Source organism: Akanthomyces muscarius, chromosome 2 (assembly GCF_028009165.1).
Source record: "Akanthomyces muscarius strain Ve6 chromosome 2, whole genome shotgun sequence".
Classification (NCBI taxonomy): Eukaryota; Fungi; Ascomycota; class Sordariomycetes; order Hypocreales; family Cordycipitaceae; genus Akanthomyces; species Akanthomyces muscarius.
The window spans coordinates 4,058,134-4,070,758 of record NC_079242.1 but is presented as its reverse complement, the minus strand read 5'-3'; the positions used below and the strand labels follow the sequence as shown (position 1 = coordinate 4,070,758).

At 54.7% G+C, this 12,625-nt stretch overlaps 2 protein-coding genes across 2 annotated transcripts; one reads left to right on the top strand and one right to left on the bottom strand.

The window, feature by feature from the left end:
• Positions 1–259: 259 nt before the first annotated feature.
• On the bottom strand, positions 260–4,017 carry LMH87_004458 (uncharacterized protein; the record flags this gene model as incomplete). The annotated part of the gene is made up of 5 exons (XM_056195678.1): positions 260–557; positions 668–2,220; positions 2,316–2,363; positions 2,414–2,469; positions 3,999–4,017. 5 exons carry the CDS (start codon positions 4,015–4,017, stop codon positions 260–262), a joined length of 1,974 nt encoding a protein of 657 aa, XP_056049282.1.
• A 173-nt stretch (positions 4,018–4,190) lies between these two features.
• Positions 4,191–4,505, top strand: LMH87_004457 (uncharacterized protein; the record flags this gene model as incomplete). Its single annotated transcript, XM_056195676.1, has 2 exons — positions 4,191–4,323; positions 4,384–4,505. 2 exons carry the CDS (start codon positions 4,191–4,193, stop codon positions 4,503–4,505), a joined length of 255 nt encoding a protein of 84 aa, XP_056049281.1.
• Positions 4,506–12,625: the final 8,120 nt, after the last annotated feature.

Genomic DNA, 12,625 nt, shown 5'->3' with positions numbered 1-12,625 from the left:
GTATTAAGGAGGGTCGGATGAATAGCATCCTCGTGGGTATCGTAAGGAGTGTGGCGTATTGAGTAGTAATACATTGGCGCTGTGTGCCGAAGGAGTGTGGTCGAGATCAACTCGAAAGGAATGTTGTAGCATGGTTGTATAACCAAGCGGTCCGTAGTGAGCGAATGTGGAAGGAGTGTGATGTACATGGTGTCCTTGTAAAATGCAGAAAGACAAATGCAAAAAGTCAAAAAGGCGTCTCAAGAAGAGCAATTGCCAATCACCGAGCTCGTCCTTTGCCCTTAGGGTCGTGCTCAGGCACCAGCGGTGCTTGAGTGAGAGGTGAAGGCGGGTGGGGTCCTGAGGAGACGGAGGTGTTCTGGCGGTGGCGAAAGTGTGCGGGTGAGCTGCTCGAAGGCATCGGAGACTCTGGACGGGGAAGCATCGTAAAGGCATCCGGGTTGAACATGGCCATGTCGCCGGTAAAGGCCGGCGCGTACATGGAGGCGGCGTCCTGGCGAGGTGGTGGATAGGTTGCTGGGTAGGTTGCGTTGCTGGCCAAAGAGGGGCTCGGATTCCTGAGGTAGAGAGAAAACGTCAATCCGAATGGTCTTTGCCGAAGTAAAGGGCGCCGGTGTGAAGGGCGAAGGTACCTTAGATCCACACCGGTTGGTTGGGAGTGACGAACCCTACTCCATAGCTGAGATGCGAATCGCCGAGCATAGGCGAGTGACCAGTCTGGAAATTGTGCAGGTCAAAGGATGCGTATTCCTCAGGATCGCTGTAGGCAACGGAACCCTCGAAAGTGGAGGAGGCGGGAGAGTAGGCCGCAAAGGAAGGCGAGGGAACACCGAGGTAGTGCTGGCTCACAAAGGGGGAGGACATCATCATGGGGCTACCCTCGGCAGCCATGGAAACGGCATTGTTGAGCATGGGCATCTCCTCGGCACTGTAGCTGAAGGCAGGGCTGTTGTAGACGTACGACTCGGTTGCAGCAGCCATGCCAACTTCCTGGGTGGGAAAGTTGGGGGGGTTGAACTGAGGGAACGAGCGGGTCCTCTCGGGGCTGACCCAGCCCATGCGGGAGCGAAACTCGCTGACGGTATCGATGGGGAATTCCATCAGAGTCAGAGGAGTGTGGGCGCTCCTTGGGGCGCTGGCCACGCTAATGGACATGAGGCGGCGGGCAATCTCTTCAACGGGCAGGATAGAGAGGGAACCAAAATAGGCAGCACCAATTTCAGGGAAGAGACGCTCCATGAGAAGAGCTACAGTGTAGAGGTGGGCAATCACCACAAGAGAGTTGGGCGAGGCACTGTAGTTCTGCAGGTAGCTCACTGGCATCCAGAAAAGCCAGGTACGGAGAGGCTGAAGACGCTCGTACTGCTGGGCAATGGAAAGGGTAGGGCTCATCTTGCGGGCACCCTTGAGGAAACCAATGAGATGCTGGACCTGAGTGGTATCCTCTCTGTGGTGGCGGAGATGGGCTTCAACCTTTTGGACTTGGTCCAGAGTGCGCTGGAAAGCGTCGAGGTCGTCCTTGCGCGGCTGGCTGGGGCGGTGCTCAGGATCGGGCGAGGGAGGAGCAGTGGGGAAAGTGCTGCTCTCGGCGATGAAGTCGGTGAAGAGGGACTCGTGCTTCCAGGTTTCCATGGCATCAATGACGGCGGAGGTGCCCTGCATGAGCTGGGTCCAGCTGCGCCAATCGTTGGCTTGCCAGGAGAGAACAAGCGAGGCGGCGAGGATGGCATCCGAGGTCTCGCGAGAAAAGGAGCCAATGGCGGCGTGCAGGCCGCTCAGGGCAGTGCCACGGTGGTCAAACGCCATGTTGGTAACGCGCTGGCAAGAGGTGAGGAACCCAATGTGCATGGCAGAAAAGGCCAGGAGAGCGTGCATAACGTAGGGGGTGTTGGCACCAATTTGGAGAAGAGTCGGGATGTGGCGAGTCCAGAGGGTGAAGTTGTTGGCATCCATGGCAGCCAGCTGCTGGTAGAGAGCAGCGAGGTGGTAGATGAGGCGGAGATCCTCGACCGAGTAGAGTTGAGCAATGGGAGCCGGGTAGAGACCGAGGGAAGGGAACGGGAAAACACCAGTTCGTTGCCACTCAGCAATGTCGGCCTCGATCTGAGGAGTCCACATCAGGTCGGGCTTGTTGTCGGGAGTGGCAGCGCGCTCAGGCTCGGGAGTAACCTGGATGTCATTGTAAGGGCAGCGGATCTTGTGCTTGGTGCAGTTGCGGCACTGAGGAAAGCTCTCGTCACAGCGAATGTGACGGCGTTTGCAGGTTTCACAGCCCTTGCGAGACTTGGTGTGGGAGCGGCGAGGAGGACCACCACCGGGACCGGCCATTGTGTCGAAGGGAAGAGACTCGAAAAGCGGGAGACCTAGGAATGTCAGCAGGGTTATCAGAGGTTGCGGGGAGTGGAAGACGCACGTAAAGATTAAACCACAGGCAATGAAGCTGTGGCGGAGAAGCGAAAGTGATAAAAACTGGACTACACGATGTGGAACGTGCAATGACCAAGGTGTCGTAGCAAACAGACACGGAGAGCAAAGAACAAGTCGACAGAATAGTAGATACTAAGATGTCGAAGGTGGTCAGAGGGGAATCTCTGAACTACTTGCTATAGGCAGGGAAAATTCCAGTTTTGAAACAGGTTTGGTAGCGATCGTAAGTGACTTGAAGTCGGTTGTTGCGGGTTTGGCGTAAAACGGTCCAGAAAAGCGAATTGTGGAATGTTGAGCCGGGAATCTCGAGGTCCGGGAGGAGAGTTGGATAGAAAGAGATTACAAGAAGTTGGATGTTTAGATATGCATCTAGACGCGGTAGCAAGAGACGGGCACTGGTCAAGTGTAGGCGGTCTTGGGACTGGCGGAATTTCCTGTGGAAGCGGGATTGGTTTTCTTGCTATTCCGTTGGGAGAAAAACGGTCGTTTGCGGGGAAGATGGCAAGCGAGTGTATTTTCGAGGCGGTAGAGAGGCTGAATCGAAGGCGTTTGGAAAACGTAGAATTGTTGTTCGAGACGAAAGCAGCGGAGAGGAGGATGATGAGTGGTTGATTTGGTTGGGCGTTTGAGAATCAGCAACAAGCGCAGACAGTAAAACAAGACACTAATAAGCGAATGACAGGAGTCAACGAGGACTTCCTAAGAGCGAGAGTAGGAGGAGCGAGAGTGGGAGAAAGCGAAGGTCTGGGCCGAAGCTGAAGCTTGAAGATGTTTATGGATGGGATGTAAGGCGAGGTGGGAGGAAGAGGATGGGGGGATTGAGGATTGTTAAATAGAAAGAGTGGAGGCGGAGTGTGTTGTAGGTGGTGTGGCAGGCGGGCAGTGTGCGGTTTGGAGAGAGGCGGGCGTGGTGGGTGGTGGGTGGTGGTGTGGTGGTCTGTTAGTGAGATGGGGTCACGAAGGCAACGGACGGACGGGGAGGGGGGGGGGCTTGGCAGGTTGGGCTTCTGGGGCTTCTGGGGCTCTGGCAGTCTGTGGTGACACTGGTAGTAGCAGCCAACGAATCGCCAGACAACAGATTCTCTCTGCAAAAAGAAAAGCCCTGTGGCCACTGCTGCTGCAGGCCGCACCGGTGCGCTGTTCTGTCTACGCGGATCCCCTGTAGCGTGCTCCTCTAGGCGGATGTGATGCAGGTGCCCTGTGACGACAGCGGGGGGTGGGCGAGCAGGGGCGGGTCGTCACTCGCCGGGAGGGGACGTCGCACAGCGCACTGCCCGCTGCAGTGTGAGCAGCAACTCACTGGCCGTTCAGCTAGCCAACCAGCAGGCCCAAGATCAGTGCGAAGCAGAAGAGGGCGTGTGGCTCTCTGTTGGTGGGCGGGGTTGGGGGTCCCGGAGAGGGGTGAAGGCTGAAGGTTGAAGGTTGAGGGGTGTGCGTCGGGCGACTTTGCTGGTACCAGCAGTTGGTGGACCCGGACGTCTTTTGGGGGGGGGGGGGCACATTCGCCCTCTGGTCAGGGCTCAAACTAAGCCTGCGGTTCTGACCGACAAGGTGCGCCTCCGCTACCTTACAGGGCAACAGGGCAGCCATAAGTGGTCCTTTTGTTGCTGGGCCTCTTGGGCCTAGTAAAATCAGGCGCGGTGTGGCCAAGGGCGTCGGCCAAGAAGAGCAGGCCTCAAAAATAGAAACCAGTGGGAAAAAAACATCCGAACTGATTCAGTACCTCTTTTTTTTTCCCAGGGTCCATTCATCATTCTATCAAGATGGGGACCTCTCTATCGTGTTGCCGAGTAATTTATCTGCACCAATTAATCTTACTTTCCTCTATTCCTCGAATCACGTCTCGCTGGCCGATCTACAAGCAAACGGAGAGACCGCTCCGTGTTGCTGGACAGAGTACGTAGACCGCCCGTCCATCTCAACAGCGTTTTGCCCTGCATTGACCTGCAAAAATAGAAGCAAAAAAAGTATATCGACATTTCTTCAAAATACGACAGTTTAGAAAAAGGAACAACAATCCGAACAAAAAAGAGGAGAACCATTTGAGGCCCTTGTCGCTTGTCTCTTGTTCAGAATGACGCACATGCGGTCTGCGGGTCAAACAGCTGCTGCTTCTCCAACCACAGCTGGCTCCGGCCGCTGCAGTACAGCAGACGAGATAAAAATAGCTTCGCACCACCACCGCTGCTGCTGGTGCCAGCGATCACCACCTCACCTCGCCTCCTCCAACTGCTAAACCCAACCAGGCGGCTCACGTCCGCACACTGGACCGGGAGGCCTTGCCTGCCGACCTGTCTACTCCAAAAAAAAAAAAGTATGCACCCCCAAGAGACCCAAAGCCAAGAGACCCAAAGACTCAAAGCCCACCTTTGCCCGTTCGCTCGACCGGGATTTCCCTGTTGTTGATTCCGTACTCTCTCGGCTCTAACGTTGTCGCTTTATTTGCCTCCATCTTCACCTGTCTCATCCTTCGTTCGCTTGGCTTTCTGCTCGTTCGACCTCGTCTCTTTACCCTTGCTTCCCCGCTTCAGCACAAAGTAGCACCGATATGTTATTCTTAGTACCTTGTCCCAGGGTCCCAAGCACAAGGTCCCAAATCCGCGGAAACATGAATTGCTAGCTAGCTCTGTTTGCCATCCAAAAAAGAGCCGCTAGTTCAAAGCACAGTCGGGCGTGTAAGACCGGGGGACGTCATTTTCGCACTCACTAACGCTTCTGCGTAACCCGATTGCTTACACTGGTGCCTATGGTCGGCAGCCCGGCTTCATCGCGGCGTCTCATGGCCGTGACGGTAACTCGCCTCATCACAAACTCGCAACGCTTTAACGGTGTCGGAGACTCCTCCTGCATTATGCGTGGAAGCCTTCTTCAGTAAGTCGTGTTGCAGAGCCTAACATCGAGGCCAACTGCCGGGCGGTGGCATCACTAGCCCACCGGCAGTCAACGCTCACTTGGTGTGTGTAACCACAGCCCGTCAACGCTCCAAAAGCCATGCACAGCAGACTTGGACGCTACTGCACACCATCATCTTTCCGGAATTGGCTCAATCACGCAGCTTTGGTTTCATCCGACAGAGACAAGGGAAGGGGAGGGTCCAACAGCGCCAATCGAGGGCCTTGAAAAGGCCCAGGAAACCTTTCCCGCTTCAACTTATTAGAGCGCGTCTATTGCCGAGAGAACTAACTTTAGCTGTCCTCGTATCGTGACTGGAATGGGGAGGGTCAAACATGCTGCGCCTCCGCATGGCCCTGAATTTATGTGATCGCGAGATCCCTTGTTTCCCAAAAGGGACCGTCTAAAAAGGGCTTCTCTGATTCGGAAAGCGAGAAACAACCAATACTCTGGCGAGAGAAACAGGGTGTGCGTCGCAGGACCGCTACGCCCTCATAGTTGGCACTTTGACTAGTTAGCGCACCTCTCCGGGGGGAAAGTGAGAGACAGGGAGGGGGGGGGTTCTCTCCAGCGTTGCATCGACCAGGAAAGAAACAGTATTTCCCGACGCTAACAGCTCTTCTGTGAGAAGTGCCCAATTCATCACGCGGCTCTCTCTGCAGCTCGCTCGCTGTCCAAGTTGCTCCGTAGCCTGCGCGTTCGCTCAGACGGGGATCGACTGACTGGGGCCGGGGACACTAGCTGCCAACTCTGTCGCCTCCCACGGCCCACGTACAGAGAGAGCAGCCATTGCTCCCACATGCGCTTTTCGTCATGCCAAGACTTTGATTTTCTTTCTGGTGCCGTTTAACCAGAGGCGAAGAAGAAGAAAACAGCGCCGAGCCATCTCACCCGTTCTACGGTGGCAAGAGACCTTGATGTCTCCGGCCCGTCCGCCTGGCTGACACTGCAGTTCCATGGCCTCTTCCCTGGCGAAATGTCGCCGCAAATTGTGCATGTGTTTCGGCATCAGTGTCAACACTGTCATTACAGCAAAATGCATCATTAGCATGACCGATATTGTATGCAGAATGGCAGTGCCCAGCGCGCCGGCCGCCCCATTGTGCCCACTGAGGGCCTGGCTGGGCTGGGCTGGCTGGCTGGCTGGAGCCCGGTCGCAGACGGGATTCTCTTGAGCGCACCAAACCCCCATTTCTGATTATTATTTTCCCATGTCTCAGCGCTGCGAACCTGTGGGTTGGGGGGGGGGAGGGGGGCGCCGGCGGCGGGCAAGGGACACGGCAGCCCGCTCCTCTAGTTAGTGATGCCAGCCCAGCCCAGCCCAGCCTGGCCCCACGGCGCCACGCCACTACACCACCAACAGACAGACAGCTTCTTCTTCATGGGCCAAAAATAGAACACACACACCATGCACATGCACCACCTTTTCCTGCAGCACACAAGTTGAACCAGAGTTGTGGTGGTCAACTAGTGGCAAGCTACCAGTAGCTATGTCCCGGTAGGCCTGCCCCCTCGCCTAAATACTGGTGCTGGTGGGCTGCATGCACGTTGCCAAGCAGCACTACCCTTATTACTCTGCTCACCCTGTTCCTTTTAGTTTGCCGCTTCTCCGTCTTGGCTGACGAAATGCTGCCAGCATCGCCAGATGGAATCCTCTCTCTTCTCGTGCATGGCCTGTCAAAAAGACGGCCGCCGGCGACTGGCCCGCCCAAATCCTTCCCCCCCCCCCTCCCCTCCAAGACCCAACGGGCGGCGGACTGCAGCGGAGCGGCGGCGGCGGCCAAGAACCCAAGGGCGGGTGCCTCGACGACATGACAAACTACGAATCAGTCATCAACCATGAGTATATACAGAGACGAATAACTTATTGACCAGGGTATCCTCTTATACCAGGCCGCGTCTGCACGCAATATATTCATTACCCTTTTTCACAGTAATGCCAAGGCTTAGATTGGGGTGGGATCGGTGATTTGTTTCCGCGAGCCGCCAACTGCAGAGAAAGACGCGTAACTGCTTTTACATTTGCATTTCTTCAAAATAGCCTCATCATATTAGCAGTAGGTATGAGCCCCCTCCATGGAGTCAGAATGTCATGCCATGCACATCTACATGCTTTTGGGGCCATGTTGTCTGTGTCTGTCTCACTCGAGATGCTACTCAGCACGTAGCGCTAAATGATTAGCACTGGTGTTAGTGTCCTGGTGTTAGTGTCAGTGTTAAGTTATTAGTGCCGTCCTGGTTGCCAAGTCCAGCCGCAATTCACCGACGGGACCCTGCGGTTTGTTAGAGCCCTGCTCTCTCACAATAACTACCGCTACCAGTGCATGCCAACGGGTAAATGGCGTGTATGCGTGTGTCTGTCAGTCTTGTAGATGGCCCTCGGCCGAGTCAACCCGCCACGCCGTTTTCCGTGAAGTGCATGCCGTTGCTTGGCCTAGAGGTCTTCCGGAGAGCCTACTCCAGTATTGCGCATGTTTTTGTTCCATGCCCATCTTGTGAAATCTCGATGTAGCGACCCTTTTTCGCAGCGTGTCGCAAGCAGCATAGCTTTCCGCGTACTCCGTATTCCTTCCCTGGCAAATCAATAGTTCTGCGGGCAATGCTGCAGATCCTACCAGGCCGCTTCTGGTGCGAATAGCCTCAAACTCCCGTTCACCCCTTGGGCTTATTATTAGAGCAGCAATACGGACAGCTGCCAAAAGGTCAATTCGTTGGCGGAACCCCGTCTCCCCCTGCCGCTGCTAATCCGAAAATATTTACACTGGCGCAATCAGCTGCTGGTCGGATCCCGTGGCCCCAACCTGCCCAGCCAAACCAGCAGGTTTTATCAGCCAGCTAGTGCGTGCTCAGTAAGACGACCCGACGAAGCCAATGGCTGCCCAGGAATTGCCGACGCTACCTATGTACAGTGGAGTTTCACGTCCACGCTGGCAAGATCGGCAACGGACTTTTGCCTCCTCTTTTTTTTTCACTTTTTTAGCTTTTTTTGAAGAGAGGGGGGATCTATGGTGGCTTCATGGTTCTGAAACAAAAGCAAAGCCGCGAGCCCCGGACATGTGGTCCAGCACAACTTTCGTCCGAGAAACCCTTTTTTTTTTCCTTCTTCGTTTGGGTTTTTTGGTGGAGCATTTTTAACAGTGTACATGTTTTCTTTGCTGGATCCCATGATATCATTTTTCCTTCGTTCCGCCAAGCCGCGGCGACCCAAAGCAGGATAGCAGTGAGCTGAAGAGCGCGAGGCCATTTAGCGTTCTGCGGTGTGCTTGGCACGAGGGGGGCCAGGACCACAAGGGGAGACAGACAAGACGGGGACTTTTTCTGCGTTTTCTTTTTGCCAGATGGCAAGAAAGAAGAAAGCCGGGAGAGCGGTCAAGAGAAACGACAGGCTGCTGCCAATAGACGCAAGATGCACGCCTCTGAGTGCATCCGTCCTGCAGGTCTCGGGGCCACGGGATGCTGATGAGGGGCCAGTCGGCAGTGACGGGACACAGGCCAGCACGCCCCCGTTCAGAGGGCACCCAATCAGGGACACTGACACGCTGATGTTCATGTTTGTTAGCGATCGCTGCGGTTGTCGAGGAGAAGAGGCATTGGGCCGTTGTTCTGGTGACACACATGGCCGCTGCTTGCGCTCACTCAGCAGATGCCGCCCGCAATCCTTCAGGTTGCCCTGCCTGCCTTTTGGCCCGAGGTAGCACCTTTGGCCACTGACCCTGGCAAGCCATCCCTGCTCTCTGGTCAATCTTTCGAAGCTTTTCCTCTTCCCCGTCCCAGAGAAACAAGCCCGCCGTAATAAACGAGGCAGCAAACGAGCTAAACAAGGGACACCCCCTGGGGCTTGCAAGGGACCCTTTCTCCAAACCCCAGGCGCACTGCGGCTCTCATTCCATTCTCCCTTGCAGAAGCCAACCAACCAACTATCCAGATCTCATCAAATCCCACTGCTGGCGCCCAAATCTCGTGTCCTAAATTGGCATCTTGTTTCGGCCATTGCCCATTACGTAGACCCATGTCTCTCTCCTGTCAACTCCCTCTCTCCATCCTTGGAGGTCACACCAACGGCGCTAGAAGAGATGGAAGCCAGATGACGATAAATTACGCCGACTCACCGTTAGGGTCTCGCTGTAGGAACAGATTTACCCACTAGTTGGGTTTGGTTTTCTGCTCCTTTCTAGAAGAAAGCCAAAGCACTCTTTTTCATCGTGCTTTGGCCCGCGCCAGCGTCTTCTCGATGACCTGCCTAATTTGTACTGGAACAGAGCCTGCGGACGCGCGTGCTGCTCCATCGTGCGAATACTCGGAATAGCCTCTTGATTAAGACGGTTCCCACCCCAGCCCATCACAACGGATTGCCAAGACAATCCCGCCAAAAGGTGGCTGGCTCGTTGTGGGCGCCTGCTTGAAGGAAAGCAAGCAAGTAGCCACGTTTCTTTCATTTCAACTCTCATGCCGCCGTTGAATTTTGCTTTTCGTTTCCTTGAATTCCAGAACGGGCTTCTATTCCCGCCATGGAAAATGCACGTGGTCGGTCCACTGCAGAAACATGCAGCATACGGGCAACTTGCAAACTCGATGGTAAAGACACATTCCAGTGAATTGCGGTGGTCTTGCACTAGCTTGCTAGAGCACCAGTAGGTCGAAATCTGCTCGTCCCAGCCAACCAGCCAGGGCTGGATATCTACTCCGTACTCCGTACGCCAAAAGCCATTTGGTCGGTCGGTCGAGCTACCAGTAGCGTTGGCGGAGGGTCTGTATGTGGGCGCCGCCTGGATGCGCGGACGCATCAACAAGTACACCTGCCCGGTCAGTGTACCACAAGCACAAGCTTGCTGCAAACCCACCAGCAACTGGCGCCTTGTTATCGGAATGGAAAGTGTAGTCTCGCTGGCGAGGTTACCATCCTACAGCTTGCTCTCTCCCCTTGTCCGTCCAGGACATCCCCCCCATCCGTCTTGGATTTTCCTCCAATAGCACAGCCAGCTTGGCTGACAATTGCTACTACATGCCCATTCTCTAGAGCCACCAGACCCTACAGCGTGTCGTCTTGCGCCAGCCAGTCTGGTCTTTATCTGACGGTTGACCCTGATCCACCACCGTGGGATGCCGCCTGCCAGTGCATTTTGGTCTTCAACGACGATGCCCTTCTTCTCTCTTCCCGAGTTTCTAGCATGGCAAAAATCGTGAATCAATCTATCGTGACAGTCTAACGTAAATCAAGTGCGCAAATTAGATCCGGCGTCATTGGCTCCGCAGTTCTCGCTCAGGGCTGCCCAAAAGGGCAATTGCGGATCGCTGACCCGACGGGTCCAGAGGGTCGACGTCGACTTAGACACCTGCCACTTCGCGGCTACTGAGAATGGCGGAATAAACTTTTGCTGATAGTGTCCTTCTCAAACAAGAAAGGTCGTTTTTCCGATTTCACACGTGTGATGCTCCCTGATTCGAGCGCGAAAGGCGGGCCGTGCAACTCTTCTACTGGTCCCCTGGTCGTCTGTTGCGAGTGACGTAGGTTTCCTTCCGACAGCCGAATCTCTCCAGTTGTCCTAGCTTCCCGGGGTGGCGACTCAGCAGGGCTGTGCCCGCCCATGCGCCGCACAGCCAAACCAATGGACGCCCATTCGGTCTGTGTGCTGGAGGCAAAATGGAACGTTTCATCCCGAGTTCCCCGGGGGGGCGGGAGGGGACTTTGTCGCACCGAGCGAAGCACACCGCACACCTGCGCCAGCCAAGTTGGTTGGGCAATGTTGGAAGATCGCGGACGCAGTGATACGGCCCCATCCAACCACCCAACGCATCTTTCCTGGATGCAGATCTCTCGAATCCGTAGTCAATAAGTGAGGCTGTGGACAGGCCTGGCCGGCCGCTCCGAGTTCGCTTTCGTGATCAATGAGGCGAACAACGCTCGCCCGTGGGCACGCCCTCTCTCTCTCCTGGCCCAAGAATAGAGATCGACAAGACTCGAAACTCAATTTACGTTCGTGTTACTTTTGGCTTATCGCGTTCTTTTCCTGCGTGATTTTCCCTAGATCGAGTTGAGAATCCAATTGTCAAGGTTCAGTTTTCCCGACGCTAAGCCCTGCGCCATATGCTTTGCGGCGGCTCGAAGGCCGCGAGACCCAAGCACGCAAGTTTACGTATTTACGTAGGCTGCCCGTGTGGCCGCAAACCTTGCGCAATCCATTCGCTTACCTAAAACCGGACATCGCATTGACAGCGCAAATTTACTAAAAGATTGATCATCGTCATGGGTAGAGCGTGCCTGGCACATGGCAGGTGGATAAGAAGTTGTAGAAGTGACCCAGCAGTACGGCAAGCCCCGCGAGGATCCTGAAGGCGAGGCGGTCGTCGCGGTGTGGCGTGAAAGTGGCAACCATGTAATTTACACACAGTTGCGCTTTTCATCGTCCCACAGAGCACCGGGAGATTGGCCAAAGCACCCATCGCCCAAAGGAACGATACTTGTTCAGTCGTCCACTGGCATGGCGGTTGGGAGCTCGGATCTCCTTGTGCAGGAGCCGTGCCTGCTCGGTAGAACAGGTCGCGAGGTGTAAAGTAGCTCCACGTTTCAAATTGTTCCATTCAAGAGCATGGTTCTTGTTGTGGTTTGGTGACACAGCTGCAGACTATCGAACGCCACAGCGTGGCATGACAATGGCAGACATGGCTGGGCACGTGTCTTTGTGCGCACCCGTTTAGGGCTGAGGCCACTGCGAGCATATTGGTGTCCATGTACCAAGTGGAAGAATGTTGTGGTGCTACCAAGGGTGTGGTTCAGTGCTAGCCCTGCAAATTCCAAACTTGTCCTGTACGCCTGGGGCTTGTTTCTGGTCATCAGCGTTGGCGTGAACTTGGCATAGGCATCGCACGATGCGTCGCGCTTTCTATCCACAAGCCCGATTCAGCTACCAAAGTTTAATGCATGTCACTCCTCGGCAATGCGATACACATTTTACTAGTAACGTGATGCTGTTTGGAGGCAGTGATTTTAGAAAACTGCACTCGGTACTATAAATTGGAAGCATGTGCAAATTGTCCTGATTGAGAGATCAGTATCATTTCCTGCATGTAACAAAATATTTGTATACTCTACAATGTGCACGTCTTAACCGGTGTATATTCATCATAAAGAAAAGAAATCATTTGCCAGCAGAAAAGACTGCGACGTCAAGGTTAACTATCCGAGATGGCTAAGAATAGCTGCGGGGCTCTATTTTTGACTCTGCAAAAATCGAATGAACGAACGGGCCGTGGCCACCAGCATCCGTTCAGACTATAATTCTGTTTTTCGGCTGTATAACGAGCAGTG